The sequence below is a fragment of the Palaemon carinicauda genome, chromosome 19 (assembly GCF_036898095.1).
Source record: "Palaemon carinicauda isolate YSFRI2023 chromosome 19, ASM3689809v2, whole genome shotgun sequence".
Taxonomy (NCBI): domain Eukaryota; kingdom Metazoa; phylum Arthropoda; class Malacostraca; order Decapoda; family Palaemonidae; genus Palaemon; species Palaemon carinicauda.
Window position 1 is genome coordinate 32,892,580 of NC_090743.1, and position 23,444 is coordinate 32,916,023.

The 23,444-nt window shown below is 35.7% G+C and overlaps 2 protein-coding genes across 4 annotated transcripts in view; one reads left to right on the forward strand and one right to left on the reverse strand.

The window, feature by feature from the left end:
- l(2)k09848 (lethal (2) k09848) overlaps positions 1–8,283 on the forward strand; it is a 53,884-nt gene extending 45,601 nt beyond the window's left edge. The window contains exons 7-8 of the mRNA XM_068393462.1: positions 3,331–3,538; positions 8,048–8,283. Of these exons, the coding sequence (XP_068249563.1) occupies positions 3,331–3,538; positions 8,048–8,248 (409 nt within the window). The 3' untranslated portion in view covers positions 8,249–8,283. The remainder of the gene's footprint in view (positions 1–3,330; positions 3,539–8,047) is intronic.
- A 1,075-nt stretch (positions 8,284–9,358) lies between these two features.
- LOC137658570 (protein phosphatase inhibitor 2-like) overlaps positions 9,359–23,444 on the reverse strand; it is a 31,925-nt gene continuing 17,839 nt past the window's right edge. Inside the window, exons 4-5 of one of the 3 annotated variants that reach the window (XM_068393467.1) lie at positions 21,847–22,029; positions 9,359–9,408 (exon numbers count right to left, since the gene is read on the reverse strand). In XM_068393467.1, coding sequence (XP_068249568.1) covers positions 9,374–9,408; positions 21,847–22,029 — 218 coding nt within the window. In that variant the 3' untranslated portion in view covers positions 9,359–9,373. Of the gene's footprint in view, positions 9,409–13,384; positions 22,030–23,444 lie in introns of those variants that run through there. The other 2 variants (XM_068393466.1, XM_068393465.1) reach the window with 2 other exon arrangements.

A 23,444-nucleotide genomic window follows, 5' to 3' on the forward strand; every position in this document is an offset into this window, starting at 1 on the left:
AGTGGTACAATACACGCCCAAACTCAATCTACTGGTACCATTGACAACACAAAACACACATTATACAATCTCACCAACCATTCAAGTACAGTCACACTCCCTTCCTTCAACATCTCAGCTCTCACACCATCCATACCAGATGCTTTTCCTACTCTTGTTTCATCTAGTGCTCTCCTCATTTCCTCTCTTGTAATCTCTCTCATTCTCATCTCCCATCACCGGCACCTCAACACCTGCAACAGCAATTATATTTGCCTCCCTATTATCCTCATCATTCAGTAAACTTTCAAAATATTCCGCTCACCTTTTCCTTGCATGCTCTCCTTTTAACAACCTTCCATTTCCATCTTTCACCGTCTCTTCAATTCTTGAACCAGCCTTCCTTACTCTCTTCACATCTTTCCAAAACTTCTTCTTATTTTCTTCATATGAATGACCCAATCCCTGACCCCACCTCAGGTCAGCTGCCCTCTAATTTATATTCCAAATATAATATTTATGTTATTACTTAATTTTTTATGAGTGGAATTTGTAATACAGGTATTTGCATACTTTTTCAATCATCCCACCTGGAGCCTCTTCAAAGAAAGTGGAGCCTGACCATGCTATATGCAGCATGTCTACAAAGTGCATATAATTGAAAATATTGTGTAAACATATAACCAAAATGGCTGGGGATAATCAGTGCATAAATATTAATTAGCTCTTGTGAAGTAAATTTCACATTTGATTCTAAACCTCCTAGATAATTTTCAGACGCAGACTAAAAAATTAGGGGTAGGGGTAACTAAATCGTATGTACTCCAACCTATATGTTAAATTCTATAAATGAGATATTTTTTGCAACATATAAGTCCTTACCTTTCAATTTTTATACAAATATTGCAGTTCTATAGATATAATTATGAAATTATATGCATTTACTGCTTCCAAAATAGCCGTCATTGTAAAATGATGCTGAGAATGTGCCTGTTATAAAAACAGCTTAATAAAAAATGCCTGCATATTTTTTTTCTACATTTTGCATGTCATATTACACACAACCAAATCATTTGCAATAAAAATAAATTCTGTTGCAATTTGTCATGAGTTAAGCTATTTTTTCACCTAACTCCCCTGGACTGTAGGGAGGTTTGCTGTACAGTAATACCATTATTCGTTAGAGATATCGGTCTATAAGCGGACATACACGACATCAACTCCCATTCTAGCAAAGGCAGTTGGTGGACAAGATTCATCATCCCTATGCAGATACAGTTGCTTGCAACCGATCACATGACACAACAGCGATCAACTTGGAAATAGTTTACTTGTTAAGCAACACTTTGGTGCACTCAGATGAGAATTTATCTTTTGCTTGAAAGTCAAATGATCCTGGATCCTCTTCAATTGAACCATCCGACCCTTTGTGGTCTGACAAACACAATCCCCGGGCAGTGCTGGCTTCCCTACGGGGTAGTTAGCTGACGAGGTAGTTCAGAGTCTGTCCCAGTTTCCGATAGAAGGAGAAGGGAAGACTTAGGTTTTACGTAGAAGGGTTGCTTGTACAACCTGCCTCCCTTTTTCCTCGAGTCATGATATGAGCTACAGCATGCTGGATCGCGCTCCAGGGAGGGAAGTTATCAGCAGGGCATTTCTGTCACCTGTGTTACTGGGGGAGGATGCTACAAAAGTAGGGGATGATAGAAGACTCCAGTGTCTAATCTGTAGATGGTCCTAATCCTCTGCGTGAGGTGACACATCCCTCACCTTTTCCCCTTCCATAGACTCAACATCAGTGACTTTGACCACTGGTTATCACTGAAGGTTATCCTCCAAGGATATACCTAGAGTCATCCTTTTAGATTTAATTTGCCAGTACAGGGTGCGAGGGTCCGGCCTGCGCTCAACCCCTCAAGTGTTCACAAAAATGCTCACTACTTGCAACCAAGGGCAATGCCAATGCAGGCTGCCCTCCTAGTCCTATAGACGAGTGGTTAAATTCTAGTAAACTCAGTGGAGATGTTTCTCTGACACCGAGTCAACCTTTTTGGGGCTTTTTACGTCTAGATAAAACCGCTCTTATTCATCCTGGTAACCTCCATGAGAACTGGCATATTTAGAAAGGCAAATAACCTCTTTAAGAGACAATTGGGGAGGTCTCGGGGAAGCAGGATGTCCCTTCCTCAAATGGAACTTCTTTCAGGCCTGAACTTCAGAGTTCTTTGGCCTTGGTGAAAGTCATAGCCTAAGTCCCCTCTAATGGAAACTGGTCCTTTCCTTGTTAGCAGGGATTCTACCGACTTACGAATCTGATAGGATCAGAGTGAAAGAGAGATCTGAATTGAGAGGTAGAGATCACCAGCCTTCTCAGGGGAGTAGACCTTCTCTCTCCTTCCCCACATTCGATGCTTTTGGGGGGAGGCATCAAAAGAAAGTTGGGGGCTTCATCTTGTCATGACACATGGCCTTTGAGCTATGTTCCAACACGCACATTGGCAGTATCACACAAATCTGCCTGTATTAAAGTGTAATGTTGCTGGCTCTTAATCTCTTCTAATAAGTCCCTTGTTACACCTTAGTGTTTTTATCGAAGCACAATGATGGTAGAATACCCAGACAAAAGTATTCTTGGCACGACCTAGAACACCCAGTCAAAGATATTTTTTGCACAACTACTGTTCTTCTAGCCGTTAGAAGATGGAATTCGATGTGAAACTATTATTTTGTCGTCTGTAACCCGATTCAGTGCAGTCAAGAACTTCCTAACGGTCATTCTGACCAGGCAGACTCAGATAGTGGATGTTCAGATCTGGATGTATCGTGTCCGGAGGTCCTCTACTGTCTGAGGAGGAGACAAATTAGAAATTTGTAAGTAATTTTATTTTTCCTAACTATACCAACTTTAGTCCTTTGAATTATACTTCATGTCTCAATGTAGGAGAAGGTCAAACTGGCTACTCGGTCTGTTGGTGACGGAGGGCTGTGGCTTCTTCTGCTAGCAACTTCCAACAGCTTGTTGTAAATTTTAACAGCAGAATTCTAGCTATGCTAAAGTCATACTCCTGTTAAAGGACTTAGGTTTATATAGGTAAGAAATATAGAAATTCCTTTAAAATTTTGTGATATTTCATGAGATATACTTTACTAATGGGTAAGTTGATTTTAATATCATCAAACAAAGGGGAGTATCTTGACCACTTTATTTTGCTTATTCAGGCAGCTTGCAGTTGAGTGTATGATCTTCTCTCACCTGAAACAACTTTAAAATAAGTGGTTCCCTATTCATTAGTTCAGACTCCTGTAATTATAGATATTGTTAACATGATGTACATTATTTTTGTTTTACAGGCAGGTGGTTGTTGGAGCATCTCATGGAAGAATGGCTTTGTTCGATTACCGTGGAACAAGGCCAGACATGCCTGTTCATGTCTTCAAAGGATTTGCTGGTGCTGTCCGAGATATTGTGGTTCATCCTGAGCATCCACTAGTTTTTTCAGTTTCCTTGGATCGTTTCGTAAGAGTACACCATTTGTGGTCCACGAAGTTGCTCTTCAATGTAAGTACAATATATCTTTATTGGATGTTCTCCAAGTTTGTGTCATTAATATTTAATGGCAATTTCACAACTTTAATTCAAATTAGACTTGGAAATTCTCAAGTATACTTAGAGAAATTATTTATAGTTAACTTGTGTTTATAATCGCTATGTTAAACCATCTCTATCTGAGCTGCTTTCCCTATCAGTGCCATAGGTCTTGTAGCATTCCACTTTTCCAAATAAGATTTACATCTTGGCTTAAAACAATATATTTCCCAGGTTCATGATCTTCCCAGTATATTTTTTAACCTTGATACTGTATGCATAAATTTTCAATTGCACTGATTAAATATCTCCATTTTCAATGCCAATGTCTGTGGGTAGTATATAAAGAATATGTTTATTTTACCCGTAGGCTACTCGTACATCTAAATTCTAGCAATTAATCAACAGTACTCTTGACCTTTGCTGTTTCTACTAAACCCTTTTGATACTTGCTTCACTGACCAGTATGCTCTGAAGGCTACGGAAGTGGCCTGTCCTTCCTTTCCTTTTTCTTCATTAATTTCTCATAAAATCTTGGACACACATAATTCATTGTTTTGTTTATATCTTCCAGTCTATGATTATCTCTTTTATTTCATCTACCGAATCCAATTCTCATTATTCACTCATTTTTACACTTCCTTATAAGTTATACATTACTTTGCTTTATTGATTATCATTCCATTTCACTCTTCCATCTTTCTTACACTTGTATGACATCTTCATTCAGCTTTTAACACTAGGTTATTAGTATTAATTTATTTTTACCCAACTTAACCCTTTTACCCCCAAAGGACGTACTGGTACGTTTCACAAAACCCATCCCTTTACCCCCATGGACGTACCAGTACGTCCTTGCAAAAAAATGCTGTAAAAAATTTTTTTTTCATATTTTTGATAATTTTTTGAGAAAATTCAGGCATTTTCCAAGAGAATGAGACCAACCTGACCTCTCTATGACAAAAATTAAGGCTGTTAGAGCAATTTTAAAAAAATATACTGCAAAATGTGCTGGGAAAAAAATAACCCCCTGGGGGTTAAGGGTTGGAAATTTCCAAAGAGCCTGGGGGTAAAAGGGTTAAGAGGCACGATGGATTCCCATTAAAACTGTTATTTTGGGTTTACTTCAAACTACTACTTTATTTGTTGGACTAAAATTGTAATTTTTAATTGTTCATACAAGAATAAAATTAATTTTAAACCCATTTGATAGAAAATTCTATGCTTTAAAAGTTGTACATTAGAAATTTTTCATATAGATGTTTTTAGTTTTTACAAAAAGTTGATGTACAGATTGTACGCTATAAAATTTCCTATCATTTCATATTTGAATGACAAAAATCGTATAAGATTTCCTATTGTTTCATATATGACGAAATCGTAAAAAATTTCCTATCGTCTCCTATATAAATGACAAAAATCTTATAAAATTTCCTATTGTTTCATATTTGAATGGCAAAAATCGATCAATATTCAAGGTAGTAGTAGTATTAACCATTTGAAGAAAAAAAAAAATCTGAAAAATCAGGGTTCAAATTCAAAATAGGAGTCAAATTCTTTCAGGAATCAACAACTCAGTTAATCTAATTATTAATGGTAAAGAATAGTAGTACTGATTTTTTTTTTTAAATCACATCGCATGAGGTTGGGCTCAAGATAAATAGAAGAAAGACATGATAAGAATGGAACATGCAATGATAAATGAAATATCATTGAAAGGAGAAATGATTAATGACGTAGAATCCTTTAAATAATTAGGATCTATGATCTCTAATGCAGGATCTTTAGAATTGGAGTTTAATGAAAGGTTAAAAAGTGCAAATCAGACAATGGGCTAGGCCTGGATCAAGTAAAATTTGGAAATAAAATTTCCCAAAATTACATATAAAAATCTGGCTATATATCAGTTTAGTGAGATTGGTGTTACTGTATGGACATGATACGTGTTATGACAGTGAAACAATATTCAAAAGATTTTGTAGATTTGAGAACAAAGCCCTCAAAAGAATATTGGGAGTTAGATGACAGGACAGGATTAGAAATGAAACTGAGACATTACTTGAGTGCCATATATGGATGAGGTCATGGTAAGGGGTAGATGGTTACAGTTTGAGCAAGCTCTTCACATTCCCCTGGAGAGATTAGTTCACCAAATTTTTAACTGGGCTCCATATGGCACTAGAGATTAGTTCACCAAATTTTTAACTGAGCTCCACAGTGCACTAGAAGAGTTGGAAAACCCAGGCCTACATGGCTGAGGACTATGAAGTGTTTAGTTGGAGATGATGAATGAAGAGGTATTGGAGATGGCGATGATGAAGATTTTAAAAAAATATGTGGACAACTAAGAACAATTCTTTAATGCCATTTATGACTTAAAATGAATCATAATCATCACCTCCTATGCCTATTGACTAAAAATTAATCATAATAATCTCCTCCTATGCCGATTGGCTAAAAATTAATCATAATAATCTCCTCCTATGCCGATTGACTAAAAATTAATCATAATCATCTCCTCCTATGCCGATTGACTAAAAATTAATCATAATAATCTCCTCCTATGCCGATTGATTAAAAATTAATCATAATCATCTCCTCCTATGCCTATTGACTAAAAATTAATCATAATCATCTCCTCCTATGCCGATTGGCTAAAAATTAATCATAATAATCTCCTCCTATGCCGATTGACTAAAAATTAATCATAATCATCTCCTCCTATGCCGATTGACTAAAAATTAATCATAATCATCTCCTCCTATGCCTATTGACTAAAAATTAATCATAATCATCTCCTCCTATGCCGATTGGCTAAAAATTAATCATAATCATCTCCTATGCCGATTGATTAAAAATTAATCATAATCATCTCCTATGCCGATTGATTAAAAATTAATCATAATCATCTCCTCCTATGCCGATTGACTAAAAATTAATCATAATCATCTCCTCCTATGCCGATTGACTAAAAATTAATCATAATCATCTCCTCCTATGCCGATTGACTAAAAATTAATCATAATCATCTCCTATGCCGATTGACTAAAAATTAATCATAATCATCTCCTCCTATGCCGATTGACTAAAAATTAATCATAATCATCTCCTCCTATGTCGATTGACTAAAAATTAATCATAATCATCTCCTCATATGCCGATTGGCTAAAAATTAATCATAATAATCTCCTCCTATGCCGATTGATTAAAAATTAATCATAATCATCTCCTCCTATGCCGATTGACTAAAAATTAATCATAATCATCTCCTCCTATGCCGATTGACTAAAAATTAATCATAATCATCTCCTCCTATGCCGATTGGCTAAAAATTAATCATAATCATCTCCTCCTATGCCGATTGACTAAAAATTAATCATAATCATCTCCTCCTATGCCGATTGACTAAAAATTAATCATAATCATCTCCTATGCCTATTGATTAAAAATTAATCATAATCATCTCCTCCTATGCATATCGACTAAAAATTAATCATAATCATCTCCTCCTATGCCGATTGATTAAAAATTAATCATAATCATCTCCTCCTATGCCGATTGACTAAAAATTAATCATAATCATCTCCTCCTATGCCGATTGACTAAAAATTAATCATAATCATCTCCTATGCCGATTGACTAAAAATTAATCATAATAATCTCCTCCTATGCCGATTGACTTAAAAATAATCATAATCATCTCCTCCTATGCCTATTGACTAAAAATTAATCATAATCATCTCCTATGCCTATTGATTAAAAATTAATCATAATCATCTCCTCCTATGCCGATTGATTAAAAATTAATCATAATCATCTCCTCCTATGCCGATTGACTAAAAATTAATCATAATCATCTCCTCCTATGCCGATTGACTAAAAATTAATCATAATCATCTCCTCCTATGCCGATTGACTAAAAATTAATCATAATCATCTCCTATGCCTATTGATTAAAAATTAATCATAATCATCTCCTATGCCTATTGATTAAAAATTAATCATAATCATCTCCTATGCCGATTGACTAAAAATTAATCATAATCATCTCCTCCTATGCATATCGACTAAAAATTAATCATAATCATCTCCTCCTATGCCTATTGACTAAAAATTAATCATAATCATCTCCTCCTATGCATATCGACTAAAAATTAATCATAATCATCTCCTATGCCTATTGACGCAAAGGGCCTTGGTTAGATTTCGGCAGTCATCTCTATTTTCTTGAGCTTTTAATTCAATACCTCTCCACTCATCATCTACAACTTCACACTTCATAGTCATCAGCCATGTAAGCATGGGTATTCCAACTCTTCTAGCGTCTTGTGTAGCCCAGTTAAACATTTTGTGAACTAATCACTTGGGGAGTGCGAAGAGCATGCCCAAACCATTTCCATCAACATGAATACAGTATTAATAAATGATGTATAGAGAATTTTCTTTATTTAATTGTACTAAAGTCATGATTCTTTCTTACAGGAATATTTAAAGTCAAGACTTAACTGCCTACTTGTAAAGGATGAAATTAATATAAAAGATTTCACACCTGCCGTTAGAAGACCTGGCAAACGGAAAAAGAAGGCCAAAGCTACCGACGATAAGGATGATGTCATCCTTGAGCCAACTAAAGGCAAAGTTGCAAGAACAACAGATGATGATTGGGCTGCTCTCACTCTTTAATAAGTTTTAGGAGAAAACATTAAATTTAATAACAACGGTGGGTTTCAAATTCCAATACTGTATTAGGATGTTCTTGGCTACAGATTTTTTTTTATTTTATATAAAAAAAAGTATATACTGTAGACTGTTAGTAGAAGTTTAAGAAATATAGAGGCTTCACAAGAAGCAGAACATTTACCAGGTAATATGCACCAAGTTAAAAGAAACAGTTGGACTAAAATTGTAATTTTTTTTAATTGTTCCTACAAGAATAGAAACTATCATGCTTAATTTAGGAGTATTCTCTGTTTCAAATTCTGTAGCTTAATTGTTGTTACAAATTCTGTAACTTAATTGTTGGTTAAACACAACAGTACTTTTCCTTCATCGAAGCGTAGATGTCTTGGGACACTCTTCCCCTGAATTTGTTGATGATTAAATGCTCTGAGTACCTGTAGTACGGTGTTTGACTTAATACGTTTTGATTAAAAGTGGATCATATAAATGAGTAGCTCAGGTGTGCTGGACACGTAAAGGAGTGTGTTAGACTAAACTCTTGTCCAATCTGATTATCTTTGCCCTGGCATTAATGTTCATTGTGCTCTCTGAAGTGGGAGTCTCCTTTGCAGTAAATATTTTTAGGAAGTGCATGAAGGCCTTTTTGTGCCATCTCTTAGGAAGAGGAAAAGCATAACAAGATAGATGGTTCCTTAAAGCAGCTGCTGAGAGTAGTGGTATGGCTGTAATGCTGCTGGGCAATATTGCAGCGACAAGGTTGGCACACTAAGTAGTCTGTATCACTTTGGACAATTGCATTTCTCTGTACCTTGAAACGACTGTACATTGTTCCATTTCCCATATTGGGTAAAATTCTGTCCCTGTCAACAGAGGTGGAAATGCTAGAAGTCTTACAATATTCTCCCAGGGTTTATATTTGATTCTTTATAATTTCCCAGTTTCTCCCTGAACAGTTTTGTCCTTGAGACTCCATTTAAGAAAGAAAGTTCTGGTATTCATGTTAAATTCCATTAGCGAGGGCACAAATGAGGATGCCCATTCCCAAGTATTCATTCGTCAGTTCCCTCAGGGAGGTCGGCTTAATTAATTAAATTAGTGTCTCAAGTGCTGTGGACTGTAGACCTCGCATCAATATCCTAGAATTGCTCGCAACATTGCCATCCCTGAAAGCATTCCAGAAATTAGTAATTGGCCATGTTGCTGAAAAATATCACGACTGCATTGGCATACATCAATAGGCCAGCTTGACCAAGGAGGTTAAATGGGTGGAGGTGGCGCAGGTAGTCAATACTTTTGGGAAATGCTGAAGCCAACTGTCATAGCCAACACCCCCCCCCCCCCCCCCACTATAGGCAGAAAGGAATTGGGAAGAGAGAGATTAGCTATCGCTGTACCTGTTCCACATTACTTTCTAGTATTATGATAATCCTACAAAGGATCAATTTCTCGAAAAAGGAAATGGAAAATTAACAAAGTGATAAAAATGTCAGTTGTTAACAGATAATTCCCTCTAATATTTACATCAGGTACAGGGATTTGAGATAAAGCTGTATGAAAGACCACAATCCCTAACTCTGTTTGAAACTCAAAGAATATTTACAGATTCCAGGGGAATACAGTTCCCTATGAGCACATCCTCCAAGATTTTATGAACTAAAATTCGTTTGTAAGCTGCAGAAAACTGACGGGCAGTTAGGTTGTTATTACATCCTCCCATAGGTCTAACTTTACCAAAAAAAGAGTTCATGTTGATCTTGGCTCATCTTATATGTTTACAAAAAAAAAAATTCAATTTGGGTTCAGATATACAAATTATGAATCGAGGAAAGCCAGTTTTGCGATTAGAATTCAACACAGGTTTACTACATGGAGGTTTAAGTTGTCTTAGATATAATTCACCATGGCCCAAAAATTCTTTAAAGAATCTTTAATTATCCTTTGTTCCAACACGGAGTACTTACCTCGAACTATTTTCTTAGGAGTATCTGGGATCTCCTCCCATCCGACCAGAATTTTGTGTAGTTTACCCTACTCCCGTTTTCTATGCGGGGTAATCTCTGGCAGAGTGATACGCGCTCAGAGACGACCCGGGATCAGAGAGCATGCTTGCTCAGGTCTCGATCTCCAGTAAGTTTTTGGTCGCGTCGCGGTTAACATCCCGACGCTCTCTCTTAACCCAGTGCGACCCTTTGTGTCTCACGTGGTCCCTTTGTGTTCTTCCCTATCCTTTTCCCTCTGTGTTCCTGTGTCTCGCGGTGTCTTACTAGTGCGTTATGGAGCATCCCCGTCGTTGCCCTGGGCCTATGGCTGGCAAATCGTGTGGCGCTTTCCTCTCTAAGCCCGAAGTTGACCCACACTCCTTGTGTTCTTTGTGTAGTGGCAGTGTGTGTTCCCCTACAGCCACGTGTCCGGAGTGCGAGTCCTGGAACGAGGTGCAGTGGGTGCGATACGGCACCAAGAAGAAGGAGGCTTCTCGACGTTCTCCTAGGAAGCCCAACGTCTCTTCGCCTCTCGCTTCGTCCGGCGTCCCGTCAAACAGTCTCTCTCTGCCGTCTTCCTCTACTCAGTGTAGGGGTTGAGGTAAGTCTGTTGCGGGGAAGCGGCCAGTTGTCCTACCCAGGAGTCTGATTTACCTGACAGTGGGATTGTGTCTTCGATCCAGGCAAGTGGGGAGCCTGAGGGAGGGGCGGGTGTGTGTTCGGGGGACGGAGCCCTGGTGTAAGCAGGTCCCATCTCGTCGGAAGATCTTATGTGGGGTAAAACTGCTGCAGTCTCTTCTCCCGCCTCTTGGGCAGGTTTTTCAGGTGCGTCAGCAGCCGAGGGTGCTGCCGAGAAGGAGGACTCGCCGCCGTCAGACACCCTCGTGTGGGCGCCTCCGAAGACGCCCTTCAGATCTCCCCTGAGGATGGAAGAGGAGTTTGAGACCTGGTTCCCAAGCGAGGAGCTCCCCCGCTCCCCTCCAACGCCTTCAGCTACGTTCCTGGCAGTCTTCCTGGAGCCTTCGCTGCTGACCGAACACCATGTGGAACCACCAGCAACGAGGCGCGACTCGCGCCCTTCAGCGAGGTCCTACAGGTCTTCGGGCTCCTCATTCGAGGCCTACTCCGACTCATCGGAAGACGGAGCCCCGAGGGACCATAGGAGACGGCGTGATAGGTCCCGCAGGAGGCAAATTCTTTAAAGAATCTTTAATTATCCGTTTGTGTCTTTTAAAATCCCACCCGCAAATATTCCTTGAATTTGTCACATCAAACAAATTATTTATAATGGTAATGAAATTGATTTTTGCTTCGCATCACTTGAACTGTGAAATTGTTATGAAGACAAAACTGCTGTGATTTTTAAATAGATTCACTTAGTAATTGTGCTGCAAGTTTAACATCCATCATTATTTTAATAATAATAATGGATGGAAATGTTTTTTTCCCTAATGAATTCCTAATTAACATTTGCATATGGCATGGGTAAAAAAAATATAAATATCTGCTCTTGCGTCGCTGGATGACGAAATGAAGTCTTTATATTTTCAGAATCTCGATTACAACCAAGCTCCTTGACCATAGCAGCATTTGTTGATAGTTCATCAAAAGATAATTTTGACCCCCACTGAATGCAGCTTAGACACACGTTGCCTTAACAAATTAACACGCTAAGCTGCACCTAGTCCGTTTATCAAAATATAGCTTATTGGTAATTTCCAACTGCCATACACTAAGTTCACCAATAAATACAAGTGCTTCTCTTGCAACTGGAATGTTTTAATCCTTCAGTTCAGTACCTATGTCAGTAAAATCATAAGATCTCGTGTCATCCCATTCGATTTGTTTCTTAATTGCTATTTCTTCAAATAACATTATAATTTACTGGTTTTCAGTGTTGCCTTTGCTTTCATCTTCAATGCTGAAAATGAAAGACTAGGTGAATCCCAGTTTTCCATCGACTTGCCGGTACCATTTTGATATAGTTCGAGGGTGTGGTAAACATAACATTGAAAATAAAACACTTGCCAATGAAATGTGATAGTAGGATTTAAATCTTTGTCTTATCTTTGATTACATTTATAAGCATTACACGAGGTCAGCAATATTAATTAAAAAGCAGGAATAGTTTGTAGTATGTCGATGCAGGTGATGGATGTATAATGAGTTCCCAGCCATCAGGTTACGACCTTTTTGCCTACACTTGGTTGAGGCGGCCGACTTCGCTTAATCCACTCTTGGTTCATCATCACAGAGCAGGCAGTCACATTCCAGGAAGGAATAATTTCATTCCAGATCAGCTTACCAGAGGCAAGTACTGAAGTGGAGACGGGAGTTGTCTCTAAATTCTTCCAGAGCAGAGTCTGTTAAGAGTTTTAACCATTATAGACTGTCCTGTTTGCCTCCCAGTGCTGTTCACCTCAATTCTAGACCCTGGGGATCATCTGGATGTCAACACCTTTCTGCCTGATTGGTGATTGAGTATTAAAGAACAAAACTCATATCCTGGTAACTGGTGGCTCCTCACTGGTCCCAAACCTAATATAATCTTGATCTAGCTTTTCTGGGCAAGATACCGAGAGGGATTCTCCCATGGGCCAAAATACTGGCAGGTACTCGTGCTTATGAGGTGGCTCTAGTCAATGAAAGTCTGATACCTAAGTGTGTTCTCAGGAGCCTTAGATCGCCTATGTTTTATATATAGCTTAATGTGACACTTCAGCCTCCATTAAGACAAGCTCCTCTGTTGTAGTGGTTTAGACCTATTACTCTTCATTAAGCCATTCCTTTTAGACAAAATAATGGATCCCTTTTCCATATTGAAGAGTTAATTGATCTTTGGAGCTTGAGCATTTGAAATAAGGCATCCAGATCGTCCGTTAAAATCTGTTTTGTTTGATAATTATTGATAAGACCATAATTATATTTTGGGCAAAATAAAATTATAGGTATAGAAGGAACAACAAAATGGTATATATGATGTACTTCCCTAACAATCAGGAAGTCATACTGTGCTATAAACACTTTCGGTGGCCATAAGCTTTAACCAGTGGTAGATAAATCTCATGTAAAGCGCAACCAAATTCTATGTACATTAATAAAGTTAAAAGCCACACTTACATTTGTCGCAGAGTTTGATAAGGATAGAAAATACTCCATCTAATATAAAAAATATATTACAATTTTTCATCCTTATGTTATACAGTAAATGGTTAGTACAAAATCATACTAAAGCAGATTTATTGATTTAATCAAGGTATTGAATTCAATTTAATCCACTTAAACAATCTATGTAAACTGTTTTAACATAGACAAGCCAGAAACTTTTGACTACTTTAAAACATTATTTCAAAAGATATCACTATACTGTATAAACAAATTTTGACAAACACAGCTACTGGTTCTCGTCTGTATTTCATTCGATTTTCATGTCATTGGCTTTTTTTCATCATTACACATCTGAAAGTGGAACACTACCTTGCATAGTACTAATTCCTGATAATCCTTAAAAAAATCTGCAAACAATACATAGGAAATTCAAATACATGTCAAATGCAAACCTTCTAAACTAAGTGAGCTACTCAAAAGCAACATTTACCGAGAAGACTGAATGCAATTAAAATAGTACTACATTTTCAAAGGGAATCAAGTTAAACCAAGTCGCCTCAACTCAAAATATACATAAATTATCTGCACAGCACTGCAATGTACAATATGTCATGTCCATCACACCAACAAGAAAGGCTGTGGCTATTGATGTATAGAACTACAAAAGGGTAGATGTTATATGCTATGTGTGCTGTACTTTGGAAACAATACATGGAACCTTCCTCAAACACTCACTTTGGTAATATCCATCTGTTAAATGACTCTACTTGGACTAGAAGTTTCTGCAAGAAAGACTAATGAAACTGGAAATTAAAATTACGGCATAGTACGCAGTACTCTCGAAGACAGTAATTCAATGCATAAGCTCATGGTACTATACTGTGTAATTCATTAAGGAAACGATAAAAGTAGAACAAAAGATGTTCCTAGTTACTAGCTCATTTAGTTTGACTAAAAATCAAGTCTTTCAACATGTTATGAAAACATTTCAGAAAGCAAAAGCATGATATCTGTTTTAATATACTAGTGGATTATACACTTTTTCAAAGTATTGCATGCATGGATCAGCTGATTACAACCCAGTCCAATTAAACAACTTATGGTACATATTAGAATGATATACAGTACCAAGGTTAAATTACAATTGAATTACAACTACTTTATGTGACTTCAGCATAAATCAACAGACTTCTAATTTCTTCAACTAAAACTATGACACAAGGTAATCTGGTATTCTCCATTTAATACAATACATCTAAAACAATGTATTCCTGTACATTTACATCAATCTGAAGAAAATTGGTAAGAGGATATTCAGAACATGAAAGACTGACAAGGAAGAGCTGCCAGATTGAAGTAAAGTACATGAAGACCAATACAGTATTATTAACAATCTCTGTGCTACAGTTGAAATGGCATCAGGGTTCTGTGTAATTTCTGATGCCAAGTAAGTTATGTTCTTGACCAGTTTTCTTGAATAAAATTTATCTAAAAATACAAATGAAAAATAAAAATTCCTTTTAAAACTACTTTTCTAGTTAAAGGAATGCCACAAATATGGAAAAAACACATCTTTGTTGGGATGCATTTTTTTTTACACATGAAAAGTATGTGATCCAACTATACGTTGCCAGCAACAAAATTACTTTGTGTACATAAAAGTTCCCAAGTCTCGCTTGTGTTTATCTATGCCATACTAAGTGAACAGTATATAAACAAACCATCCCTTGATTCAATACAAAGATAACTTCATCTTGGTGGAAAATTGGATATATGTACTGCCTAGAAGAGAGAGACCACAGAGTGAATTCCTCAACTTATCTCAAGATTTTTATTTGCTTAGTACAGTCATAAAATTTTTACAACCCAAAAACAGAATACAGTAAATATGAAATTAGAGAAGGCTTTTAATGTGTATCCATGCTCGAGGTTTTGCTCTGTAGTTTCCAAGTCTCCACGCAAGGCAAGGGTTATATACTTGAAACAAGGCAGATGTCTAATAAAGGTCTTTAATTCGGATACGCATTGAATATGGAATTGGCTGTTTATTACATAAGGTATCTACTGTATATCGTTGGTGGTTCTGACTACGACTTTAAAACACACTCATCATAGGCAAGTCTTATTTTTTCAATGGGTATGACATTCTGTAAGGCATAGACCTTGAAGTAAAAAAACAATATATATAAATATTATAGTACATTACCTTGAACAAGCATTTTATTCTAATACTGTAAGACTAGCTTTACTCCTTAATCTCCATTTTAATCTACAGCACACCCTAAATGACAATCCACATTTACTACGTTATTAAAAAATATATCAAAGTTTATTGAAAGCATTTAATAGAAAAAGGGGTGATAGATTTCAGGCATGCAACCTTTCAATATCTAATTCACTCGAAAGCAGTCATGAAAAGTAACCCTTTAAGTTTACATGCTTCATTAGGAAAGCATTTTTTTTTTTTTCACTTTACTATTCTAAATTAAGTGCTCCAGTTCTTAGACCATTTAAACCCTGCAAAAACAGACTGACATGCTGTAGCATTAACAAAATTATCAACAGCTTAAAGGCAAACTTAAGGATATAGTACTGTATAAAGAAATCTTGCAATAATTGTCATCAACCATTTCATATTAAAACCCTTCAAACAAATTTTATCTAACACTTTTATACCTAAAGGTTGAAGCGGTGCTAGTAGATATTAGCTGCGCGAGAGAGAGCGAGCTGCAAGTTGTGATAGAGCTTATGGAAAAATAAAATCATACTTCACAATTCACAACACATCTAAAACACTCAACTTTTGATTCTCTAATTAACCAGTGCCATTCTGTAAAAATCTACAATAATGTAACCATAGCTAAGCAAAGAAATAATTTACCAAATTAAATAAAGCTAATTTTATCTTACAAGGGTGAATAAATAGCCTCATTTTAACCAAATAAAATGACAGCACAATGAACCTGACAGGAATTAAATATTCTTTATCAATAAAAAAAAAGGATGGGGGGAGGGCAAGACCCTTCCTATTGTACAAAGGAAGGACATATAAATTTTCTATTTATCAAATGACTAACAGTTATAGCTTGGAATAAAACAAGAGTGCTCTTCAAAACACGCTATCCCTCTTCTGTACTTATAATTAATAATGACCCAACATTTTTTTCAATTAAATGATTAAAATACTGATATTCAGTTAAAAAGTATACATACTCGAGTTTTGTAATCATAAGAAACTAAATTGTGAATTTCAGACTTACTTTCTCCCTTTCCAGGTGCATTATACTGTACATTTTTCTGCAAACTTTAGAAACCACCAATATATAACCAATACAGAGCAACACTTACATTTAGTCAAAATTAAAATTAGATAATCTATTAAATCACTTTAATCAATGTAAGCCCGCAACATAAAGCAGAGGCAGAAATTCTTAATTCAGAGTAAAATGCTGTTTAACTATGAAAGTACTGAACCATATTCCCCTCACATAATAAGATAAAGATGTGCACTAACAAAGCATTATAGACTAAAATACTTTATGCTTTTTATACAATTTCTTCTTACAAACGCATTTATTTTTCATAAAAAAAAAATTAATGAAAATTTATATTGCAATGTATTATCCAAACAAAAATCTTAACACTGGTACTAAAAATTTTGTTTTAAATGTTAAAACTTGTGTTGATACTTGCGTATTAAAGATTATCGAAATTAAGTCCCCATAGAACTATTAAATTATGGTAAGAATAAGGAATTATTTGAAAATGCTACAGGACCCTCTTATCTGTGCAGATTAAGAACTTATGTTTCAAGGGAAATATATTTTACGCACCAACTGTATTGTGTAATGTATGTCCCATTTAGTTTCTGCATTACGATTGACAGGCAAAAAATTTAAGCCATTTATGTAAATAATACACATCAAAGTCAACCCTGCTATATTGTGACCCCTAATAGCAAACTAGTTACAAACTCCTAATAACTTCTTGTTAACACATCCAAGATACATAAATTTCTAAAAGTTAAATTTATTTGTAGAGTTCAATGATTTAATTGTTCAAGTAGACTAAAAACATTTGTAAATCTATATTTTTTTAAGAAAACAATATATATTTTTCATCTCATAAGATGCAGCTTATCAAGTTTACAACTTGAAAGAATTCATTTCTGGAAATCGTACAATGGTCCAAAAACTTTTCAGATTCCCAGCAAGATATCTGAACTTTAGAATTAACATCTTATCAAAACAAAATCCTTTATGTACTTGGATGTTGCCACTGGTTTCCTTATATTTTCTAAACCAAATTCAATTACTGTATATATTTTCATTGGATCTTAGTTCTGCAACAAAAGAATGAGAAACTTTAACTAAGTTTAAAATTTATAATCAAGTTGCATGCACCGAAGTATTGTAATTTGAAAAAGCGCAACTGTAATTGATAGATTATACAGTATTTATATCTTACAACTTTTACGGTTTAGCAAAATACTTCATCTCAAGTCAACATGTAAAAATCACTAAATAATGTTCTAAACTTTTTGTTAGAATGAGAGGTGGTCATTTCTAAAAAGGTATTGTGTATTATATTGCAGCACAGCCTTTCTGATGATTAATACCATCAGTGTACAGATAGAAATCAACCGCGACTGCAATGATTATAATAATCAACGTGAAAACTTTTGCTCGACACAATTCTCTTAACAGCAACACTAAATGTTAATTGATAATTTCAAACAAAACATACTTCTTTTAATATCTATTTACATTGGCCAAATCATGCTCCATTTCCCATACTTTACAGACTGTTTTGACTCAAACCACTTCCTAAATGTGAACAAGCACTTAATAAGAGGGTAATTTTGCATTGAAAAACTATCTTATTATTAGGGAAATACAGTACAGTACTTCAAAAGTTAACCAGAAGCATATAACTTTAAAATCAATTTACTGGTACTTAATAAGTATATACAGTACTTGAAAATTATTTGGATACTGAATTGAAAAGTACAGTAACAATGAATATATTCCCTGGTACTTTGTTTTAACATGATTATTATGTACCAGTACTTTGTACAGTCATATGAAAGTAGGTATTTAAACTATTAACAACAAACCAATTGTAAACTGGAGAGAAAGTTCAGTTTGCATAACTTACCATCTAAACCCACAACAGGTGATGGCTATAGGAAGTTCAGTAATAATTAAACCTATGCTTAATAATAATGCATATGTTGACATTGCTGAATTAATTTTCAGTGCATTAATCTTATCAGGGTGGTCCACCTACAAGATTAAATTCTTTCCCCTTGTGTAAAGTAGTCAAAATTTTCTCGTACAAACAAGTCAAATTATTATACTGTCAATTCATTTTAGTGAAGTCATAAGAACGGGACTCATAGCTAAAGGGTAATTTCTTTTATCAGTTGCTCGAAATGTTTCGGCTAAACTACTTTCACGTACTATTTTTCAACTTAAAAGCCTGGTAAAACACCTAATTGTCACATCAAACAAACCATTTTCACAAATTCAACACCTACACTAAGGAAATTAAAACAATCCTTCTGGAAACTTATTTATCTAATGTCTTGAAAAAAGTGTAAAGTACGTACCTAAACCATTCAGCAAATAAGTGTATGTGTAGAAAATATGTACATATATTGTACTCAAAATTAACCACCCACAATTCAAAGTAACTCCAGGAAAACATCTTTCATCTACCCACAGTGGAAATCAAATGTTTAAACTAGCACAAGGATCAATTCTATATACACAGTATCATCTACAATATGTATATGAATCTAAATTCAGAGGTTTTAAAGTCGACTACTGTGCTACTAACTGGTGGTCTTTAAATCAATTTGCTAAGAATAGGCAATCTTGAAGTACATTCATTAAAAAATGATCTATCAACACACCTTGCCTTAATTCCTTTGGCCTTCCCTGTGATTATAATTGCTCCTGGTTTGAAATAATCAAATTTGTTTTTTCCATTTCTTTTATCTATCGATACCTCCTCCCGTATTATGTACCCTGTGTGTATATACCTATTGTAATGCTAGGTTCAGGTACTATGTATCTAGATACACTGAAATACAGACAACTATTTTAAAGATCTAACAACAAAAGACAGCAATCAGGACTAGAAAGAAGTCTAAATTTCCTTGGGTAGATTTAAAATTTAAAGCTGGATCTACAATGATTTGAGGATTGACTGCAACGCTCCATGTAAAATAACCCCGTGTTTATTTCCGTGTATAGCTATACCTGTTTGAGCACTTTTCTGATTTAAAATTTCAGTGGTATACTATATTCTAATTTCAAGTGATTGTTCAATACGAGCGATTTCTCGTCATGGAGATTAGTGTGCGCAAGTATGCATATACATATGCATACACATAATTCATAAGATAAAAATATACTGCTGAAATATTATTTGGAAAAATATTTAAATGTACATTTACAAGCACTCCCAGTATACTGTATATTTGCCAAACCCCAAAAATTACAGATTAACAAATAGTGGAGGAAAAAACAAATTTAACAATGACTTTAAAACAATCTGCAAAATTATTAAATGTTCACTAATTGTATATAATCAATAAGTCCCCTGGGATTCCATAGTTTTGTTGTGTAAAGAAAGAGAGGATAAAAGTGTACATAAAATTGCAAAATACCAAGCTTGCACATAGTGAAATATCAGTTTAAAGAAACTAAATGTATTTATGTGATTGAAAATATAAGTGTTCAAATACAGTAAGTGTATACTGTATAGCACTTGCATACACACATTATGCACTATAGCTCTTAACAATCGAGGCAATGAATTCAACATTAATTTTTTTTATTATTCATATTTTTAATTGCTACTGAAAGGCAAGAGCTAAACGTGACAACAAACTTCAACCACTCATGTCATGTATATTTTCTTAATAGAGAGGAGCAGCAAACTACAGTACGTAGAATAGTTACATTACAGATGCAGCCACATTCTCTACTAATTCGATAGTATGTACTCGAGTATATAAGCATGTTCAACTTTCTGATGCCCTTAATGATAACTGGGGAACAACTAGAAGAATATGTTTGTATCCCACTTGTATAAAACAGAAGAAAATTGAACGGACTCTTAGGCAATTGTTAACGGCTAAAATGTGCATGCATGTATAATATACACTACATACTATACTTGGGTATTGTGGATAATCAGTTTTTCTTTTCATTTCAAAAGATAATCCATATCATCCATCCAGGAACTCGTGGTAAACCAAAGTTTTATACCAAAATTCACTTAATCCTTAAACTGTGTTCTTAGAAATTAGATACTAAGCACCTAATCTTAACAATACAACATCAACTGGAAGAAGGAATTCTTCATCTACATATTTAGTTATTGAAATAATGGATTATCCAGACCATTAGATAAACCTTATGTTGTAGTAAAGAATTTTCTATACTTCATAATATAAAGAGTTAAACCACCCTGATTCGAAATAAATTGTTTTGCATATTGTCCAGTACTAGTGTCTGACAAAACTCAGTGACAAATCCTAAAATATATTTTAGAGATTTGATAAAACTGTGAACTAATTTTACCCCTATAGATACTGTTGACAGAACATAAAAATTGCAAGGACTCTTATAAAAGGAATAAATTGTCAGTAACTAAACCACATGAAAACAACATACAAGTGACTAAGGTCACCAAATTCTCTAGGTATCCAATCTTATTTCACTCAAATTTTATAAAAAAAAAAAATATTAATCTATTCATGCATGATTATGTAGTATACAAAAAGAATAAAGTACCTGTGTTTTAGAGGCAAATATATTCAATGATAAATAACTATAGATATATATAAATGTGTACAGTACATAGTTATATGCCATATATAAATATATAATTATACTATGTTGCGACCTTATCTGTAGGGGGTCGCGAGTTTCCTATTGTTCCTGAAATATCAGGCTATACAGTACTTTCAACAAAATAAAATGATGGGGTTTGCTTGAAAATGTATAGCAAGTATTACGGTACCTTTATTACCATTATCAAAATTGTGTGACTTTTTTTTTTTATAGATGGCACCACATCATGGAAAAAATATAATATTTAAGCAAGACTGTCCCAGACAATATTGACTTATCAGCAACTTTGAAATTAAATGCTCTACTAGAAAGACCAATTCTAAAGACAACCAAACCATTGTGATGATCAGCCATGTAATGTAGAAAAATCATGGTGGCTGAGAAGCACAAATTACTAACCTACCAAAGAGATTATATAAGGTGTCCAACAAGAATGATGACCAAATGACTGTGTTTAGGGGAGGATGCATGTGAGCAGGGTTGGTAGCTAGTAACTAGCAGCATGAAGTCCTGTATAGGACTTAACAGTAATTGCTTTGAATACTGTACATCATATAGATACAGTGCTGAACTTTTTTCCCCAATCCTCAATCTCCTGATGCCTGTTCCTCCCCTAAAGCCATCTCCTCATTGGGACTCAACATACTTGAGTTTTCTCCTTCTGTCATATCCATTGAGCCATCTTTCTTTCCCTTCTCGGCGGCATCTCCGTTGTCGTCCTCATCGTCGTCTTCCTCTTCGTCGTTTTGCATCAGTTTTCTAGCAAGTTTAACTGCATAGAACTCATTGTAGTGCTTCTTCCTCTTCATTTCAAACATTTGTCTTTTCTCTGTGAGTATAAAGAATGAAATAACATTAATACAACTTATAAAACTTGCTTTTAAAAATTAGTACATGAATGAAACTAAGGCAAACATATTGTAAGTACAAAGGCTACTGAGTTGGTAAAACAATCATTAGGTCATGAAACCAAGCAGCATTTAAATTTTTTAGATCTCAAAGCAATGGCATGATTAATCCCCCCCAAAGTTACTAAAAACTTTATATCCCCATTTCAAAGAATTTCTTTTATTTGGTTAATTTAATGCAAATATTTCAAAGGATAATTATACCCAATCGAGTTGGAAAATACAATAAGTAATTTGTGTAGGCTTATTATCCTAATATTTCTTCAAAATATCAGAATTCGATGTGTTGCTTCTGTAGGCCTATTCATATAAAGAAAATCAGGAATTTATGATCTAAGATGGTTTTATAAATTAATATATCTTCTATCACATGTACACAACTCTGGGACAGAAAAGCAATGCTATTATCATTCACAGAGTATATCTCTACCCGTGTTCAGTTTCCACACAGACTCATGCAAGCTACTACTCATGCGATATCCGGGCCGAGATAGCTCACCAGGCTAGACTACCACTGCACTTTCCAAGGACGAGTATAGAACAGTGGGCCCGTAAGCTGGATAGTAACGCCACTTTTCACCCACACCCATGGGCGGAATTTCCCCTCTTCCGAGAGCGCATAAAATCATATAACTTATCTAGTTAGTCTGAGATACTCAGATCGCATCCGTCCTCCTCTCCCCAAAGCGGAGAACAACCCGGGGTTCGAAGATATCTTGCTTTCCTTTTCTTCCCAGATGACAATGAAGCCATCCTCGTGCTCACCCTAGGAGGCCTAACTCTGGGAAGGTCAAGTTCAGATACCAAAGAGGATGACCTGGGAGAGCAAGGGTTAGATTCCCATTCCTTGTACCTTTAAGTGTGCTTTCCTCCTCTATTCTGATATAGGGGAACCTTTGAGGTCTAACAAGGACTGAACTAATCCTGAACGTTTCCTCGCATCACAGACAAGGACGGGATCACAGGATAACAGAGAGAGAGAGAGCGCCCCATCACGTGGGTCAACTCACCTTGTGCCCCACACACTGATGGGGTGAGGCCAGTATCCTTAAAGATCCTTCTACCAGTGGTGTGGAGGAAGATACATATATGATAAAAAGAGCCTGGAGATGAAGGGATAGGTTAGTCAGTATCTGCTACCATCTTGGAAAGAGCGATCCCTCTTCATCTTCTCCCACCAGAGTGGAACCACTGTTCCTCTGGCCAGTCCTTACATTCCAGGTAGGTTAAGGATTGAGACCAGGTGAAGTCTGGGAGCACTGCTGCCCCTGTAAGTCAAATGGGGGTCAATCTCATGTTGATTTGAGAGTACCACACCGTTGTTCTTCACGACCAG